At 47.2% G+C, this 18,270-nt stretch overlaps 1 protein-coding gene across 1 annotated transcript; it reads right to left on the bottom strand.

Annotated features, from left to right (window-relative positions):
- Window positions 1–1,690: 1,690 nt before the first annotated feature.
- On the bottom strand, window positions 1,691–15,834 carry PAX1 (paired box 1). Its single transcript, XM_081919953.1, has 5 exons — window positions 15,732–15,834; window positions 14,357–15,001; window positions 11,274–11,419; window positions 10,276–10,498; window positions 1,691–2,684 (listed from the first exon to the last, which is right to left on the bottom strand). Exons 1-5 carry the CDS (start codon window positions 15,733–15,735, stop codon window positions 2,584–2,586), a joined length of 1,119 nt encoding a protein of 372 aa, XP_081776079.1. The 5' UTR covers window positions 15,736–15,834; the 3' UTR covers window positions 1,691–2,583.
- Window positions 15,835–18,270: the final 2,436 nt, after the last annotated feature.

Raw genomic sequence — 18,270 nt, 5'->3', positions numbered from 1 at the left:
ATTCATTGTAGACGGGCACCTAGTAACAGGACATTACTCAAAAGATGGGAGGTTGGACACCTCCAAGGTTCCACTACCTCCAGATAAGAATTTTCCCTTTGGAAGTATTGGGTCCTACAGCTGTTTTGAGAAAACTGGCACCATGGGAAGTGGTAACTGTAATATCAGAGACAGCAGGAACACCAACCAAACATTATGAAATATTCTAGGAAGAAGGTGGGGAGAGATCATGGAATTACTAGATCAGAACAAAAATGCAACATGACTTCACCATTGGTTATTGGTGGAGACAAGCTGCAGCCTCCTGCTTCTCACTTCTCATTTTGAAAATATTCACTTGCCTCAGGTACACCCACAGAGTCTTTTTAAAGAGAGGCAGTTGCTCCAGGCTTCGCATATGAAGTGGCCTCACATCTGGAGGGGCCACATCAAGGCTGGCAGCACTGCATTGTTTTTCCAACTCTTTTCTTTTAGAATCCCACTAATTTGAATGGGGGGGGGTCATAAACCAAACTCTACTGTCTTCTCATCCTGACAGCATGAGTAAGCTCAAAGTAGTAACCAGCCCAGCCTTGGTTGGGTTTTTTTATTATTATTACAATTATATCCCACCTTTTCCCTCCAAGAAACCCAAAGCAGTTTACACAATACCCCCTCTTCTCCCTTTTATCTTCACAACAACCTTGTGGAGTAGGCTAGGGTGATAGTCAGTAATTGGCCCACTACATCACCCAGTGAGTTTCATGGCCAAGTTGGGACTGGAACCTGGATTTTCTGAGACCAGCACACTGTAGGGACCTCCCATAAACAACAGGGTCCTCAGTGCAGTGCCTAAAGGAAACAGGGAGCTCACAGAGACCTACCAGCCTGCCTTCTGGGTCTCTGCTCCCTTCATTGCCCCATTATAAATAATAATGCCCACTGGCCAGGCTTGCTGGCCCTCAAGAGAACATCTGACCTAAAAGTGGGTCCAAAAATATTGAAGACTATGGCCGAGCTCTTATCAAGAAGTACTAAAATCAACTAATATTTTACCATTTTGTATAGCTAATGTGCCGTGCAGTGCTATTTTTCTGGAAAAAGAGGTGCTGGAGCTCACCCTGAACTTCTCCCTTGTTCTCTTAGATTGGCCATGGTGCCCACATCTTCAACTTTCAGATTTTGAGTTTCACATTTTGATAGATCAAATTTTAACCTCAGGCAACTGTCAAATATTTGAATACTTTTTTCAGCTGTAAAAGGTCACAGTAGGGCTTTCCCCCACGAGGGGGTTATCTCATAGAATCAGAGTTGGAACAACCCATAGGATCATCTAGTCCAATGCCCTGCAATGCAGGAATATACAGCTGACACTTACAGGACAGGATTGAACCTGCAACCTTGGCGTTGTCAGCCCCACACTTTAACCAACTGAGCTACCCAGTGTGAAATCAATTGGGCTTGCTGCCAAGTAAACATGGTTAGGGTTGTGCTGCTAAGAAGGTCTTCATGAGAAACAGAAGACCAGAGAATGGAATGAAGTCGCAAACAGAAGTTTTTGTCCATCTTTTATTTGTTTGCTATAAAAATATAAAATCAGAGAAGATCAATACAGACTTGTCCTTTTACACTAGGGGTTAGAGGCATGTATACACTGGCAAAAATAGGGCTTTCACAGCATAGAGTCAATGGGACGGTGGGGGGGGAACCTATGCGCTGCATCCGCAAGCCCAGAGCAAGGCTTCTCTTGCCACCCCATGTTTTGAGAACATGCCTTTTTGCTCACATTGCCAGTACCAAAACGCATCACAATTAAATTAAAACAGAAGAGGGGATGGAATGCTCCTTCAAAAAGAATATAGATCCACCTTTGTTCATTTTGCCTATCTTTTGATGAGGAAGATTGTAAAAGACACAAATTGGGGATACTATTCTTTTTTGCTTGTGAGAATGCATTTCTCAAATATAGGGAAATAATTTTCAATGATTCATTTTTGTCCAAAAGAAAAAGTGCTACAATGACACTTTGAAGCCAGACCCATCCGAAGGAAAAAGCGAGCCCTGCTGTGAGGTGAAGTCAGAGTTGCAGAGTTGGCCAGCCGGACTACGAAGCAGTAAACTTTGGGTACTAAAACCCATAAAACTGTCTTTTATTTTGAATCAGATGAATTGGGAAAAGATCGGTTGCCCTTTAGAATTCTCTTATTTTCCTCATCTCAGTTGGGCATTTGAATGTCTGCAGCCAGTGACCAATAATGTTTTCTTGGGGATTCCCCCTTTCCCTCAGGGGTATAAATCTTCATCTGAGACTCACAGAAAAGGTGGCGGTGGCAAAGCATTTGTGGCTGGTTGGGTTTCGCCCATATACCCCTCTCCTTGGGCTCAATACCCTCACCCCAGCCACCCAGCCCGCCAAGGAGCTCTGGTCTGCGATCCAGTCAGGTTGGGGCCCCCACCACTGCAGCAGCAGCAGCCTTGTCAATGGCCACAGCTTCTCCTCTCCTCAAAGCTCGCTTTGCAGGGGGGTGGGGAAGCGTTGCTCAGGCTCTTCGCCCCCTCCAAGCTGCCTTCGCCTCAGACGCCATTTCCCGCCTCTTTCTCCTTCTAGGATGAGGAGGCTGGGGCAGAAAGTCCGTGGATGGTGGCTGCCAGGGAGTCTGCTGGGGTTTTGCCCCCAGGGCTGGAGGCTTGTTTTCTGTCCACAGCTGCAAGACAAGGGGGACGGGTTCTTGTTATTATTATCATTACCACCACCCCTGCCTTTCTCCCTGACAGGGACTCATGGTGACTTACAGATAAAAAATAAGAGCAGTTGGAAACATAGGGGGGAAACGATCATTAGAAACAATTTGACCTCGATAGAATTAGAACACACACACTTCTATATATTCTAGTAAAACCATACAAATAATTACAGAACAGTAAAAATAGTATGGCACAGTAGTATACTATAGTATGGCAGCCCTTCCATTAAAAAAGATAAAGAAGCGTGTGAAGCAAGTTGTGTCAGCAGCAGAGGCACAAAGGTGTGCTCAGAGATCACGCCCATGATTCCTATACAATTAATTAATTAATTAAGGCCCCAGATCCAGCTGTAGTTAACCCGACACCCGACACCTGTACTTCGGGGAGGTGGTAAACTCTTCAGATGGCAAAAGGCCCTTCACCTCATGGAAGGCCCTGCCATACAAATCAATTCCAAGCACATGGAAAACTAGATATTACAAAGAAGGGCTCCAGCCTTTCCCCTGCTTTCCTATTTGTGGGAAACTTTTGTTTTCTCTTTTCTTTTTCTTTTCTTGAATGAGGAAACGTTCTTTCCAATATGCCACATGTAGTGGTACCACCCAGGCACACGTTTGCAGCCTCAGAATTAGGCCTTTAATCGCATTAAAAGCCAGGACTAAAGGGCACCATCCATTATCTTCCATGGAATTTAGTTACAACTTCTTCTTTTTAGCTGGGTGGGACTATAAGGACTGAACAGAGTAGCATAGGTATATCTTGGGTTGCTTCACACTTTGTGGTTTTAAGGGATATTTGAGGAAATGTTTCCATTTACCCAATAAAGCAAACCTTTGAATGTGACAGAGGGTTTGCATATGTATTGCGGAAAGATGTTTGGCTAGGATGGCTAAGGCTTCTCTAGGGTATGTAAGTACACATTTCCTGCTGCATAATGTGTGAAACAATTATATGCACACTGTCTGCATTTACAGTGCACACACATACATGGGAAAGCGTGTCCCAGTCAGAGTTGCCAGGCAGGCATACATAGGTGTTGAGTTATGTTATGACTGTTAAGTTATGTACACTTGGTACTTACAGTGGCTGCTGTGTGAAGTGGGAACAGACAGTGGCAGGGAAATTTCTGCCATGGAGACAGTGGATAGTTTTTCTCTTCCTTCTAGAACAACCATCAGTCCACAACCTAGCAATCTTCATAACACTGGTTACTCAGAATCCCTGTAAAATTATTTTCTTTTCACTGTGGGGAATCAGAGCAAATGCTCTCCTTTGGCAAACTTCAGCAAAGGAGCCAATGAATTAAAATAATTAGGTCTTCTTCAAATAACAGTAGAGCGGACTATATATATTTACAAAAGGAGTCCTTTCACATCTCCCGTCACCTCATTGCACAGGGCTTGCTATCTAGAACTGTCAGCTGGCTGTGTGATTTGCCTCCACTGAAAAGTTATGTGAGCTGATATGAAACCTCTTTTGCTTCTATGATCTGTGGCAAGTCATTCACACATGGAAGTCACCACTTGACTGCAGCTAATGAACATGCATGTGTGAACATGATTAAAGAGTATTCTGCTACACCTGACAATCCCAAAACACCAAGGCATATCTTAAACATGGAAATATCAGGGACCTGTGGTTTGGAACACGCTCTCATACAAGCACACTGCTCCCGCTCATTAGAAAAGAATGTGCACAGAAAAACTTGTCCCTGTAGCAACACCCACAACGTCACATAGAAAATTGTACAATCTCTTTTCTCAAAAGAGGCCTCATATCACACCCATTAACCGTCTCCTTCTCATACATACCCAAAAGAAAGCGTTAAATGGATGTAACTAAATTTGTTCACATTCGTACTACTGTCTGATTCCTCTTCCCTTTCTTGTCTCTCCCCACTCCCATGTGTGTCTTTCATTGGCATTTGCTTGCTAAATGGGTAGGAACCAGTCTTTGACTCTGTAAAATGCTTATTTATAAGTATTTAATATATGATTTTTTAAAAACAACCACCACCAAAGGTAGATTGGAAGGAGGAAGAGGCAAGGTGCAATATGAGCAACAACAACAACAAACCCTTTGACATGCAATCTAATTCTATGTTCCTAAACTGGGTCCATTATTCTGCATTCTGCAGATGGATCCCTTCACTCAGCAACACAATAAAAAGAGAAGCAGATGCTTTCAGGGGAGCTGCAATAAATCCAGCACTTGAAACCTGGCCTACTTTTGGCAGAGGATAAGAAGTACCCAGGATACCCTACACACCTATGCTTAAAACCTTCTGTACCTTTGCATAGCCATTTTCTAAATGCATATACTTGGAATTAAGGTCTGCTCACTTTATGGGAACCAGATTGCTTCCAAGTAATTTTGTTTAAGACTGCAGCTGCCCACTGCTTGCACTCCCCTTCCCAAATTAGAAGTAAATATTTAATTAGTATTAGAAGTGCTATTGATCTCAGTGCTTAAATGTGCTAGAAACATAAACCACAATGAAAACTTACAAACAAATAGTTTAAGGTGGTGATATGCCTTAACACAATGATAAACTGAACTGAAATAAGATAATGTGAACATATTCTTGTGCCTGTTGTTTTAAATGTGTGTGTTTTAAAAAATCAAGTCTTGTGCAACAACCCTACCCCCAAATATGAAGCACTTTTTGTTTCAACAAAAATCCCCAGAACTAAAACTCACATGTGGAAACAATTTAGTGGTTCTCAAACTTTTATCTCTGGGCCACACTTTCAGAATAAAAATTTGCTTTTGCCACACCGAATTTTTTTATTGATAAGAAATACATATGAAAATCAAAAGAAACAACTCCTAGCAGCACCTAGAACACAACTAGTTTATAATATGATCACGGGGCATCCATAAAGTATAAAACACAGATCCTTCCCAAATGGAATTATAAACCAGCCTCTTACAGGTGTACCTTAAATATACATGCAAACTCAATATGAGGAATGAGCTTGCTTTTGCTAGGTAATCTCATTTATCTAGGTATAGTTTGAGACAAACTCTCATCTTTTCATCAACACAAAGAAACCTTTCCCTTTCCTGATCTTTCATATTTGTCGGAGTTGAAATCCCTCTTCACAACAATATGTCATGGAGAACTATAGAAGAATAGCCAGTGTTCTTGCTCTCATGTTGAAAATGTATATATTCATATCATGCAAATTAAAAATAAAAACGATACTCTACTATACTGCACTGAAATGTTTAACTGTTTCTTTGATTGTCTCTGAATCTTCTTGCCACACTTGCTATCCTCTCCCGCCACACCCCTGGAGAACCACCGCAGAAACCAGTGGAACAGCCCTGACCAGACAGCTCCTCCGCAGCGGCGCTAGAAGCCTCTTGCGCTGTACTCATCTTACGCAGGAGAGGTTCCCTGCGGGTCTAGACGGGGTTCTGCCTCAGGCACCTGTACAGCTGGGCTGGGTCGCGGGTTTTAGCCCAAGGAGGTCACGTGCTGAGAAGCTGAACTCCACTCCGAGCCGCTTCGCTCCCCGCAGCCTCTTCTTTTCCCAAGCGCGTTTCTTATTTCCGGTTCGGGAAGTGAGGGAGGGGGAAAGGCAGGTGGGGAGTCAAGGAAGAGCGGAGGATACACGACCCCCTCCCACGGCGCCCTAATCATCGGGCGCAACCCGCTCCTTATACGTGATTGGGACGGAGCAGGGTTTGAACAAGAGTTTGCTGCTGACACGTGTACCGTGGGCGATTAGAGTCCAAGTGCCCCCAAAGATGGTTAGGACTGGGGCACTCTGGCTTAAATGATTTGTGGATGTCAGGCTGGCAAGGACAGAGGCAGCTTGACTCCAGCTTCGAAACTAATCAGAAAGTGACTTTATTTCTGTAATTAAAAGCAAAACAAAAAACCGGTGAGCCAAGAGGCTGCATAGGTTGTAGAACCTGCATTTCATACCGAAGTGCACCAATTCCTCCTTGCATGTTCCCAGTTGGAATTCTCAGACTTTGGCCGCAGCAACTTTGAAAATAAATAGTAAGAGCGACAACAGTTATGCTGTGCTTAGAGCGTCTAGAGCGCTTCACGTCTTTCATCCTGCCGTCCTTACCTGTAAGGTAAATCACGGTCACCCCCAAATTCCAGAGGGGAGAGGGGGGTGAGGGGGGGCAAATGCAGTTTGCTTTAGGCAATAGAATGAGTTCGTGGTATAGGCGAGATTTAAACCAGAAGTGGCGATTCCATTACAAAACTATAGCAACAGTCGTGCCTTGTTGCATCTCAGAGACACAGACTTCGGCTTGATTTCCTGGGCTCCTCGCCACCTGCCGCATTTAAAAAGAAGAGGGAGCCGCGTCTATTCCGTAGGCATTGACTCCAACTTTTGCCGAGAGTAAAGAAGTATTAACGCGGCATAAGACAAGAAACTCTGAAAAGAAACCATCTGTCTAGGGGCCACGTAAGAAAACAACCGCCTCAGGTCTAAGACATTTAAAAAGGTAGTCTCGACTCTGTTTAGCAGAAAATATCGGTTTAGCCACTGCGATAGAGGCCGGTTTTGTTAAAGGACAGTCAAAGGCTAAGAGGGCGCGCCTGTTTCTCATTAGGCAGCGTAGAACAGTAACACCACAATCCTAAACCCACGGATTCCAGTGTTTAGGATCGCAGCCTAACACTGTATGTTCAGCAAAAGGAAAGCAGAAACGCCGGTTTCCACCGTAAAATACACTCTCGGGTTTTTCTTTTTTTTAATTCACGCTTTTATTAGAGACAAGAAAGAAAGGACTTGGGGGAGGTAACAGTTCTTCTAAAATACTTGATTCCCGCTAGTTTGTGAAACATGGTGCATTTGGAAAGACCAGACGAATCTGGCCACTATATGTGCCATGAAATATCCCTAAAGGTAAAGGTACCCCTGACCTTAAGGTACAGTCGCCGACGACTCTGAGGTTGCGGCGCTCCTCTGGCTTTACTGGCGAGGGAGCCAGGGTTTGTCCGCAGGCAGTTTCTCAGGGTCATGTGGCCAGCATGACTAAGCCGCTTCTGGTGAACCAGAGCAGCGCACGGAAACGCTATTTACCTTCCCGCTTGAGCCGTACCTATTTATCTACTTGCACTTTGACGCGCTTTTGAACTGCTAGGTTGGCAGGAGCAGGGACCGAGCAAAGGGCGCTCACCCCATTGCGGGGATTGGAACCGCCGACCTTCTGATCGGCAAGTCCTAGGCTCTGTGGTTTAACCCACAGCGCCACCCATAAATGGACAACAATTCACTTGAGTATGGCTTGATTTCCGACGGATCATTCGGTCATATATTTAAAAAGGCTGAAACAACTGGTATCTTTTGGATGAGGATTCAACATAGCTCAGTCCAAATCAACAGCAATTGTGTTGTTGGTTTCAGTGCATATGAACTGGACCAACTAACTAGAAATTCGCTGGGGGGGTGGCTCAGTATTATTTACAGTCCAGTCCTAATCACATCTATTCAAAAGTTAATATCGGAGTAGGATCCAATTCCCAGTAAGCGTTTTATTCTTAAAGTTAGATAGTGCACCAGAAAATTGGGGAGTAAGAAAACGAACCGGTGTCTAAAATATAAGCCATTTTGTTGTATTTGCAGATTTTAAAATCAAGTCTTGCAATGAATAGGTTAATTAATTAAAACTTCTTAGTTTATTTAAAAGAGAAAGAGAGAGAGAACAATTAGACTTACTTAAACCTATAACGCCTCGTGTAATGCTGCTCTTTATTGCTTCAGAAAACGGATTTGCTCCCTATCAAGATTTATGGTCAACTGCTTCCATAAAATGATTACCTATGGTACTGAAATTATTATTTCTCTCAAATAAAATTAATCTCTGTCACGTCTCTGCGTGGAAGTGTGCGCTCTGGCTCATAGTATATTCCTGACCCATTTATTTTTGTTCCATCGCCTGCAAGAAAAATATGCAACTACTACTTTCACTCAAAGGATGATTACTAAAACCCTGGATGGTTTTCCCAGAACTGCTCATTTTATTTTATTTTATGAACTGACACCTAAAGAGAGAGGAGGGGGAAAGGAAGGCGTATTTTTCGAGTTCAGAGGTATTTCTTACTTTCTGTTTTACTGGCAGGCTTTGTAAAATATCTGAATTACTATATAAAAGTAAGTTTGGAAACGTCTACGTGGTCTACTGAGGAGGGAGCTGTAGGGTTTTATTTTTAAAAACTTTCATTTTTGGTGGGCTCTTTCCTGACATTTTCATGAAACAAATGTCAGAACATCACAGAACAAAACTGCCTTTTTGTCTACCGTCTTAAGATTCATACCAGGAAGTAAGTCTCATTGAATTCAGTGGTGCTGAGCTCTGAGTAAACGTGCTTAGGTTCTTACCAGGCAAGTCCCAGTGATTGCAATAGGGGTCTTAACTGAATGAGCATTATTACTAGTGCATACTTTTGACACAGTCATGTTCTAAGTTAGTAAGGATACGCTGTCACAAAAATTTACAAAGGAAAATGCAGAAAATCCGAACTCTGCCCTCGCTCAGAAAATTATCACCACTTCCCTTCTTTATTTTAGCGTTTTAAAACATCTAACCCTTCCCGGCCACTTTCACGCACGCCTGACGCACCAGTTTAGCGTCGTCAATCATTGTCAATAATTGCGCCAGGCTTAAATGGCGCCCACTTCGAGCTAATGCTGGGAAAAGGGACCACACACAGTTAGTGACTGCGCACAATGGATCATAAGGGAAATAAAAGGTACAGCTATAGGAAAGGCGCTGGAATAGCTTTGTACCGGGGCGAAGGGATGCAAGGGGAAAGAAAATATTTTGGCAGGATGGAGATTCTTTTCCCACCCGGAAAGCACCCCCGCCCGATGATTTAGCTCCTACAGATGCCTGAAGAGACACGGCAGCCCGAGGCAGACTCAAGAGCGGGTCTCTCTCTAGCGAGGACAGCAGTGACAGGCAGGAAACCCCCGAGGTCTCTTTTTCTCGCTCCTCCACGTGACCCAGCCTCGAGTCTCTCCCCGTGACATTTCCTATCGGTTCGGGGGGGGGGGTTGGCCTTAACTATCCCCCACCCGCATCCCTTTTGACTGCGCAGGAAATTATTCCTTTCCACGGCACCTACTAATTCTTCCCTCTCCGCCTTCGGCAAAATAGGTTCGTTGGCCTGGTCGCCAGCTCGGTGGCTGGAGGGTGGAGACGCTTCCTTAAGGAAACTGGCCAGCAAAGAATGGGAAGGGAGTAGCCAGGTCAGAGGCCAGGCAAGGAGGCAGCTGCCCTTGAACCAGGCAGCCCAGGTTACATGAACAGATTCCGGTTGGAGACGCGCGCAGCCCCGATCTTCCGTGGAAATAAATCCCACTGTTTTCCATGGGGTTTCCCACCCACCAGCTGAGTGTGTGTTGGGGTTACAATGCGGTGTTTCTCAAATGTGGGTCCCAGCTGTTATTGGACTGCAACCCCCACCACCCCTAGCTAGCAGGACCAGCCAGAGGACAGGTGCCCCGTTCCCTCAGCTGCCTTTCTCCCACCCCCGCGCAGGCAAGCCGTGGGCCGCCCTTCCCCTTCCCCTACCTTCTCGGGTGGGATGCTTGAAGGCCGCTGTGGGAGCCGGGTCTCCCCCGTATATGGCCACGCCGGGCCCGTGGTGATGAGCCAAGGGGTTGCCTGGCGTCTGCCAGGGATGATGCGCCGGACTTAGGTAGCTTCCTCCCGGCCCGCCGTAGACTGCTTGGTTTGAAGACGGGTAGGCGCAAGGGGACAGGAAGGTACTGACAGCTGAGAGCCCGGGAGGCGGCTGAGAACAATAGAAAGAGAAAACAGTAGATGGCGGCGCCTACGAAAAGACAGGATTCTAAACATTGTCTTGGAAGTAAATTAAAATGGATTAGCAATGCCGTTCACTTCCAAGTAAGCGAGAGAAAACTGCAACGAGTCTAAAGGGTGCAAAAACACCTGCACAAAAAGAGAGATAAGCTCTACTCTCCCTATTTAATGAGGACGCGCATCTCGTTCTGGAATCCTCCCTTCCTTAAGCGCAGAAAGTAGGACAAGCGCGCAGATAGTTAGCTTTTCAAAGAAGTGTTTGCTCCCGCGAAATTTACATCACTAAACGTAGGTAACTTCACCTATCTGCAAAATGTGTGTTGCTGTAGGGGTTTTTCTAAACGAATAGTAAGATTTTTAAAAGAAAATAAATACTGTGGTGACCAGATCTGAGTAGAAAGTGTCAAAAGTTTTCTGTGCCTAAAGCAAGGAAATAAAGTAAAATAGAAATGCAAATTTACCATGTGAGGCAAAGAAAGGGTTATAAAGTCAGATGGCTTTTAAACAGGGGTGGGGGTGGGGGTGTTTTCAGACTCTCTTTTTAATACCTGCTTACAGCATTTTCGGTCATAGATATCGTGTCTTTTCCAGAGATCCACAGATCTGACATGAGTAAACGCACAACTGAGCATTGTCATTCTGCCCATCGCGCAGGAAGGGATGATCGTCATCGTGCTTACTTTTTTAGCTTCTTCCCCCACCCAGCCCGTCTCTGCCATTGAATTCCCGGCTGGCCGTGCTGTTACCTGGGGGTATTTAATGTCTGCTTCCGCTGCTGATTTGTCAAGCGCGCCGACACCTTGTCCGGCAGCAGGGAAGGTGGTCCTGTTCACACTGGGCCAGTCTTCTAGTTTGGGAGGGTAGGCAGAGCCATCTGTCCCAGCCAGAGCGCCTGGGATGGGAAAGAAATAGATTGGGGAAAATATTAACTCTCAGGACAGATGAGCTGTACCCTCCGAGCAGGCTGGCTCGGGGAAGTGTCCCCGGGGGAAAGACAACCTCCGAGGAAGATCCCAAACGTCGTTTGATTCAGTTCTCAGTCTTTCCTGTGCCAGTAAAGGGTTATTCCAAACTTCTTTTTATTTCGCCCCTAACTGTAGTGCAACAGCCTCGTAAAAGAAGCTAACAACAAACGCAATCCAGATTTATTTATGAAGCGCTCGTTCCCAGCATCGCCGCTGCAGCCTCTGTTTGGGTGGGAAGTGCTTCGAGAATAAATTCTGGCGGACTGGGGAGGCCAGGGGAGCTGAGCTGTCGGAAGACACGGGGGGCTCTCGGTGTTTTACAGGCAAGCTGCTCAACCGATCGGCTCTGAACGTCGCGTAAAACGCAAGGTTACAAACGAGGGTGATCCGAAGGGGAAACATATAGAAGAAATTGCGAGCCTTAAATTGCAAACAGCTTTTGCCAACATTTCATTTGAAACATATCTTCCACCTCCATGCCTATTCCATTTACACGGACCGGTTTTTGGCTCCCTTATCCTTCAGGAGGCCCATTTCAGATTGTGGGATGGGGCGGGGGGAGTTGTTCAGTGAGCAGGACAAGGTTCAGCAATTTCCTACTGCCTGCTCTTCGGTACATTCAATGTTAAATTGGGGAAACATATATTTTTAAAGCATTTGTGACTCCTTGCTTTATAGTTCAGTTCAGTAGAACTGTTACCGACTCGGGAGAAGCGGGCACCTCCTTTAGAGTAAAAGGTTTTGTGTCTTTGGAACGCGTTACCTGGCGCATAGAGACCCATTAATTATATGGGGCTGAAACCAGATATAGAGGTTCTCCTGAATACCTATAGTTTGAAACAGGGAGTGGCTGGGATGCCTCTTTCCTCCCCCCCTTTTTTTCAAAAAAAGCAACCTGTAAATGCACTTGAAAGATGAATTATTCCATTAAGAACGAATAACTTCTATACGTCTGTGACTGGCTGAATTTTATATCCACAAAGTGGAACATTCTCTCCCACATAAAGTCTTAACCTTTTTTTAAAAAAAGTGAGAGAACACGGTTTCCTCGTAATGAAACGTAGTAACAAATCGTAGAAGAGAACCAGAGCCTAAAAATACAATATTCCAAATAATTTGCTGCCTCTTCCTTCTAACAATGAGTCTGTGGGTCGTTTGGATCTCCTGAAGTTCTAGAAAATAAGTAAACTCTCAGCGAGAAGCGCTGGAATAAATCAACGAGGCTTTCTCAACCGGAAGGCGAGTGAACATTTTAGGAGGAAGGGAGAGAAAACCCCTCTCTCACATTTGATATTTGAAAAAAAAAGGTAATCACGAAACGAACTTGCTGGGTCCATTTTTTCTTTTCTTTTCTCCTAAATAAAAAAGGAAGGGGAACAGTATAAGGGCTCCGAGCTTGCGGTTGGCAATCTATCATCGCTACGAAAATATTTTCCACATTTTTTCATAAGAAGTTCAAGATGTCCGGGCCCTCTTTGCAACAACAGCCGGAGTTCTGTCTGCTGAATTCAGGCCCTCCGGGTTCTTGCAGCAGCTGCTTCCAGGGCGCCTCTGGGCTTCCAGTAACGAGGTGCAGGAGATATTACCATGTGGCGCGTTGAGACGTGGGAGCATCTCATTCAAATCCCGGCTCAGCTATGAAAAAGACCCTCGAGCAAATCGCTAGCAGCTCTCAGCACAAAGCAAGGATAGGCGACTTCTGTACTGGAGAGAGCGGGGGGTGGGTGGGGAGAGTATATTTTGCCACATCCAGGGGTGTCATTTAGAAAGGTCAGAGGAGAACCCAGGAGTTCTATACATGGCTTTCGACAGAGTGACAGATGGGAGTCATGCCAAAGGCACAAAACCTTTTGCTTATCCCAGGACAAACAAAAACAAAACCTGTCTGACCCGTGTTGAGAAACCTGCTATAATTCTTGGTAAGTAATAAACATGAAACCGTGGGCAAGGCTTGTAAATACGCTGCCTTCTTTTGTCACGAAGGTCTTGAATATATTCAAACCGGGATCTTTAAGGGTTGCTGAGACACTGTCTCCCTCACCAGCTTCATACACTTCACAGCGAAATGGCGCCACAACTACTCTGCCAGAGGTGGCGGGCCGTGCAAGCTACCCTAAGGGCCTCGCAGGACACCTGCTCCCTAAGTGCGAAGAAGAACTAACATTGACTGCTGTACAGTTCTCTCTCCTTTCTTCGGGAAACAAGCTTGTTTCCAGCACGCCCTAACTCTGGTCCAAGTTTGGAGAAGCTTCGCGGGGACCCGATCAAATTGCTGCATATAGACCCCTCTGGCTTCCACGACCTTCAGCTGCCCATCACAGCTCTAAACTGCCTCAGGAGATTGTGATGAAGAGCCATAAGATCAGAATGGGCATCCATTGTTGTATACTAAATCTGCAATCCTATGTACACCTTATTTTTGAAAAAAAAAAGTGTAAAACCCCCATTGAACTCACTGGGACTTGTTTGTTTGTTTTTAAGTCCAGACTCAAAACGATGAAATTAAATAAAATAATAGTTCAAAAGCATGACTGGAGAAACTTTTTCTTTGGTTGGAGGCTTCTCTCTCCCTTCCCCTTCACTTTTTGCACGCACACACCCTCAACAGTTTTTGCATTTACAAAAACCAACAACCCCTTAAGCACAATTGCTTAGTCTTTAAATAGGCCCTACATTTACTGAACTGTCCGCCTTTCCCTCCCTCTGTTGCCTCTCCCAAGTCCTGTTTTACACTGTAGTGTCCTCGGGGCAGCAAACGATCTTTGTCGCCCTTCAAGAAGCTCCATGCGCCCCGATGGAGAGTAACAACAGCTCCGCCGCGCCGGGCGCAATAACGCATCCCCGACCCACCCCGACCCACTCACCGCTCTGCTCCATGAAGGTGCGGATGCCCAGGATGTTGCTGACTGAGTGAGCCGACGGCCAGGAGCGCGGGAGGCTGACGTGGGCGGCGGAGACGGGGGCTCCGGGGTGGCTGCCCATCTTGGTGCCGGCGGATGGCGCAGCGCCGGGGTAAGGATACTGATAGATGTGGTTGTAGGGCAGGGTGGGCTGCGGGGCAGGTTGCTTGCAGCCGCCACTGCCGGCGTCGTAGGCTCCTCCGGGCTGCGAAAGGTTGCCGATCTTGTTCCTCAGGATCCTGCTGATGGAGCTCACCGAAGGCACGTTGTACTTGTCGCAGACGCCGTCCGCCAGCAGCCGGTCGCGGATCTCCCACGCGAAGATGCCCGGGTCGCCCTGCTTGTAGTCTCGGATGTGCTTCACGACGTTGGGCGTGGTGACCCTGGGCTTGCTCCCGCCGATGGCGCCGGGGAGGATGGAGCCGGTCTCGTTGTAGCGCGCCAGGATCTTGCTCACGCAGCCGTGCGAGACGCGCAACTGCCGGCTGATGTCGCACGGCCGGATGCCCAGCTGCGCCAGCTCCACGATCCGCAAGCGAATGGCGTTGGGCAGCGGCCTCCCGTTGACAAAGACGCCGCCCAGCTGGTTCACTTCGCCGTACGTTTGCTCTAGAGGAAACCGGGGAGGAGGGAGGGGAAGAGAGGAGGGGAGAAAGCGCTAAATTCTTGCCATTGTGGCCACGGATGGAGGAGAGCTGCCTGTTGGGACTTAGCTGAGGGAGCAGCACCCTCTTCTAAAAATAAAATGTGGTATTATAATTGTTCCAGGCAAAGTTATCCTGGGCAACGATCACTTACTCCTTCAGCATCAGGAAATGGAATCCCCTCCTCATTGCACGCGGAAGGAAAGGCATTTCTTTTATAACGAAACGTCTCTGAACGCGAAAGCTTAAGACCGACTAAAATATTTCAGGGTGCAAGTACTGGAACTCCCTGCCACCACTTTTTTTAAAAAAGAGGAATGGAGACATCTACATATAGGAGAGGAGCAGTCGAGGGCTTAATGGGGGGTATTGGCCATTATAGCAAATCAGAACCTCCGAATGCAGGGGCAATCTACCACGGACTAGCAGACGCACTCGATGCGGAGGGAGAAGCCGGATTTCCAGAGACGTCTGGCTGAGGCCGGCGGGAAGTAGCCTGCCGGCCAGGATGGACGGGGGCCGGCCGGGAGCCAGCGACGCTGCGGCGCTGCGGCGCGCCCGCTTCCTAAGCCCAAAGCGGCGGCCTGGGGAGAAAGGCGGCTCCTGGCTCTCTAGGCGAAAGCGCTCCTGTCTCGCCCAAACCTCCCCGCCAGCCGCGCGGCAGCCGCTGCCCTCCGTCCCTCCTGCCCACTTACCCATGGCCCGCTAGGAGAGGCGCCCGTCGATCCGCGGCCTCTGCCTGCCCGTCCCGGCGCCGGGAAGCGGGTGCATCGAGCGCCAGCCTCGCGGGGCCCCTCTCCGCGCCCCCGGCCAAGCTGCAGCAGAGGCCGGGGCAGCCCACACGCCGCCCTCCGAGCTGCGCTGCTCCGCATCCGACGTCGAGAGGGGCCACTGAACCCGCAGCTCCGGCCCGGCTCAACTTGACGTGTCTTCCACGCCAATCTCCGGGCTGGCCTCGGAGGTGCCGGCGCGGCTTTGGCCGCTCATTGGCTCCCGTCGGGTGTTCTTGGCCCGGTTGGGGAGGCCCGGCGAGGTGCGGCGGGCAGGGCTTGCCTGAGTTCCGCCCCGGCCGGAGCGCCCCCCCCCTCCTGCAAGTCGAGCTGGAGCAGACCCAGGCCGGACTTTAAGCGGCCCAGGCAGCGGGGTGCGCCTTCAACCCAAGCCGCCCCCCCGCCCCTCCATCTCCCGCCGCCAGACGACCCCCCCCAAAACAGCCCTGGAGGCGGTAGAGAGTGGGTGGCGCCCTCTTTTGAGTCACCATCTATATTCTCCCCAATCAGGTGATCGCTGTCCTCTGGGTTCCTGTTTGGACAAGAGGGCCCGATCTTTTTGGAGGACAAAAAATAATTTCGCCTCGGTTGGGCTAGAATGACCTCCGCCAAGGCAGCGAGGTGGGTGAGGTCAGGTGGATCGCCTGCCACTTGCAAATGTGCCCAGGTGGGCAGGGGTGGTCTCAGCAGAGATGCGGCGCGATCCTGCCCAGTTTGCGCGAAAGTCAATCTGCCTATGTTGAGGGCTGGGCGGGGTGCTTGTTACTTTCAGTGACGACACATCAAACTAAGCATATTTATTTCCAAGTAAATATGTATACACTCGAGTTGCACGACCCATTGGATCCGCTTCCTTTCGAGTAAGGAGGCAAAGGCCGTGTTTCCCTAAGTAATTCACCACTGGTTTCCAGCTAAGCAGCTAGTCAAAGATTGCGGTTGTGTCCTATTCTCCTATTCTATTAAAGCAAGCAAGCAAGCAAGTATGTAACCCAGGGAAGGAAGCCCCACAGGTAGGGCCGGGTGTGGCATTGCTCTCACTGTTGGAAAGGCGAGATTTTCCTCCCCACCATGTTGCCTATTTTTAACATACCAGGATCTTGTCATGTTCCTCGGAAGCAGATTTTTTTAAAAACTCAACTTTCTTCTCAGAAATTCGAGCCCTCAGATTTCATCAGAGCATGTTTATGCAGAGTATATCATCATCATCATCATCATCATTATTATTATTTTCAGAACAGTTTCCCCTTTGTGACATACAGGAACTAGATAAATCGGAACTTAAATCGGAGTAAGCCCCAATAATTTCATTGCGATCGTCATCCAAGTAATTGCGCTTAGAAAAGAGTGAAACGAATATATATATTTAAAAATATGCCGATTTTGAAAGATTATATGTCATCTAAAAAGCTGAGAAAGACAAATCATGTCGCTTTATTCTATCGTGCAAAATCCAACACTGGATCTGTACGGGATTTCTTGCTTTTTCTAACAAACATAGAAAGAATCCGGGTGTACTAAATGTATTTTTGGAAAGCTTCTTGCACGTTTTAAAATTACTGTATTCCTGTTAACTCATTGATCAGGATAAATTTAGGACGGTATCCCGCAACTTGGAATTATAGGAGGTTTCCTGTTATGTTAATTGGCGTTGCTGCTTTAATTCACTCCGTTTAGGACCTTGTCGCAGTCCTCCAGAGTGAAACACCTTGCAGGAACCTGCCGGAGCCTCGCGAAGTCTGAAAAGCTTCTCCCGATGGCGGTCATTTGCTTCGTTTGACTTTGTGTAAATGTTTATGCAGGCTGTGGCATGCTAGCCTTGCCCCGCATTAACCGATAGCAAGGTGCAGCCTACTGCATGTCCCATTCATTTCGGTGCGAGAAGTTAATCCTCTTCCGTTGAAATCAGTGGGGCTTAAAAGTACTTAATTAACTTGGGCAGGAGCAGCATTGTAAACACATGCTAATTGTCTGGACGTCAAAACAGAAAAAAGGCAGAAAAGGTTTAACCAGAATTAAAGGACAAAGTGATTGTTGCTCCTGTTTATTCGTCGCTGTTTTATGCACGAAAACACCCCGATCCTAGTACAGCACTCATTAAGCACGATCTAGCCAAAGTTAAACTCTTTTGATTCTAATGGGAGACCGTTAAGCAAATGCTTAAAATGCTTCGCAGCCGAAATCAACGGGAGCTGAAAGATAAGAGGCATTGGTTTCAACGGAATTTGTTTGTGCTTAATTGGTCGCAGCGCTAGAGAACCGAGGTCTCCGGCCAGTGCACACTTAAGAGAGAGCAGGAACCATGAAGCAGGGGAGCTTACATCTGAGTAAACATGAATAGGATTGCACTGTAACTTCGCAACGTGACCTCAGACTGGAAAGACCCTTCTCGGTTGTGGCAAGAAATCGGTCTGCCGCTTCATTTCTCCCAAGTGTAAACATAATGCACAGCCTCACATACTTTGTA

This window comes from Podarcis melisellensis, assembly GCF_964234715.1.
Source record: "Podarcis melisellensis genome assembly, chromosome: 7".
In the NCBI taxonomy this organism is placed as follows: domain Eukaryota; kingdom Metazoa; phylum Chordata; class Lepidosauria; order Squamata; family Lacertidae; genus Podarcis; species Podarcis melisellensis.
This window is presented reverse-complemented; position numbering and strand designations above follow the sequence as displayed.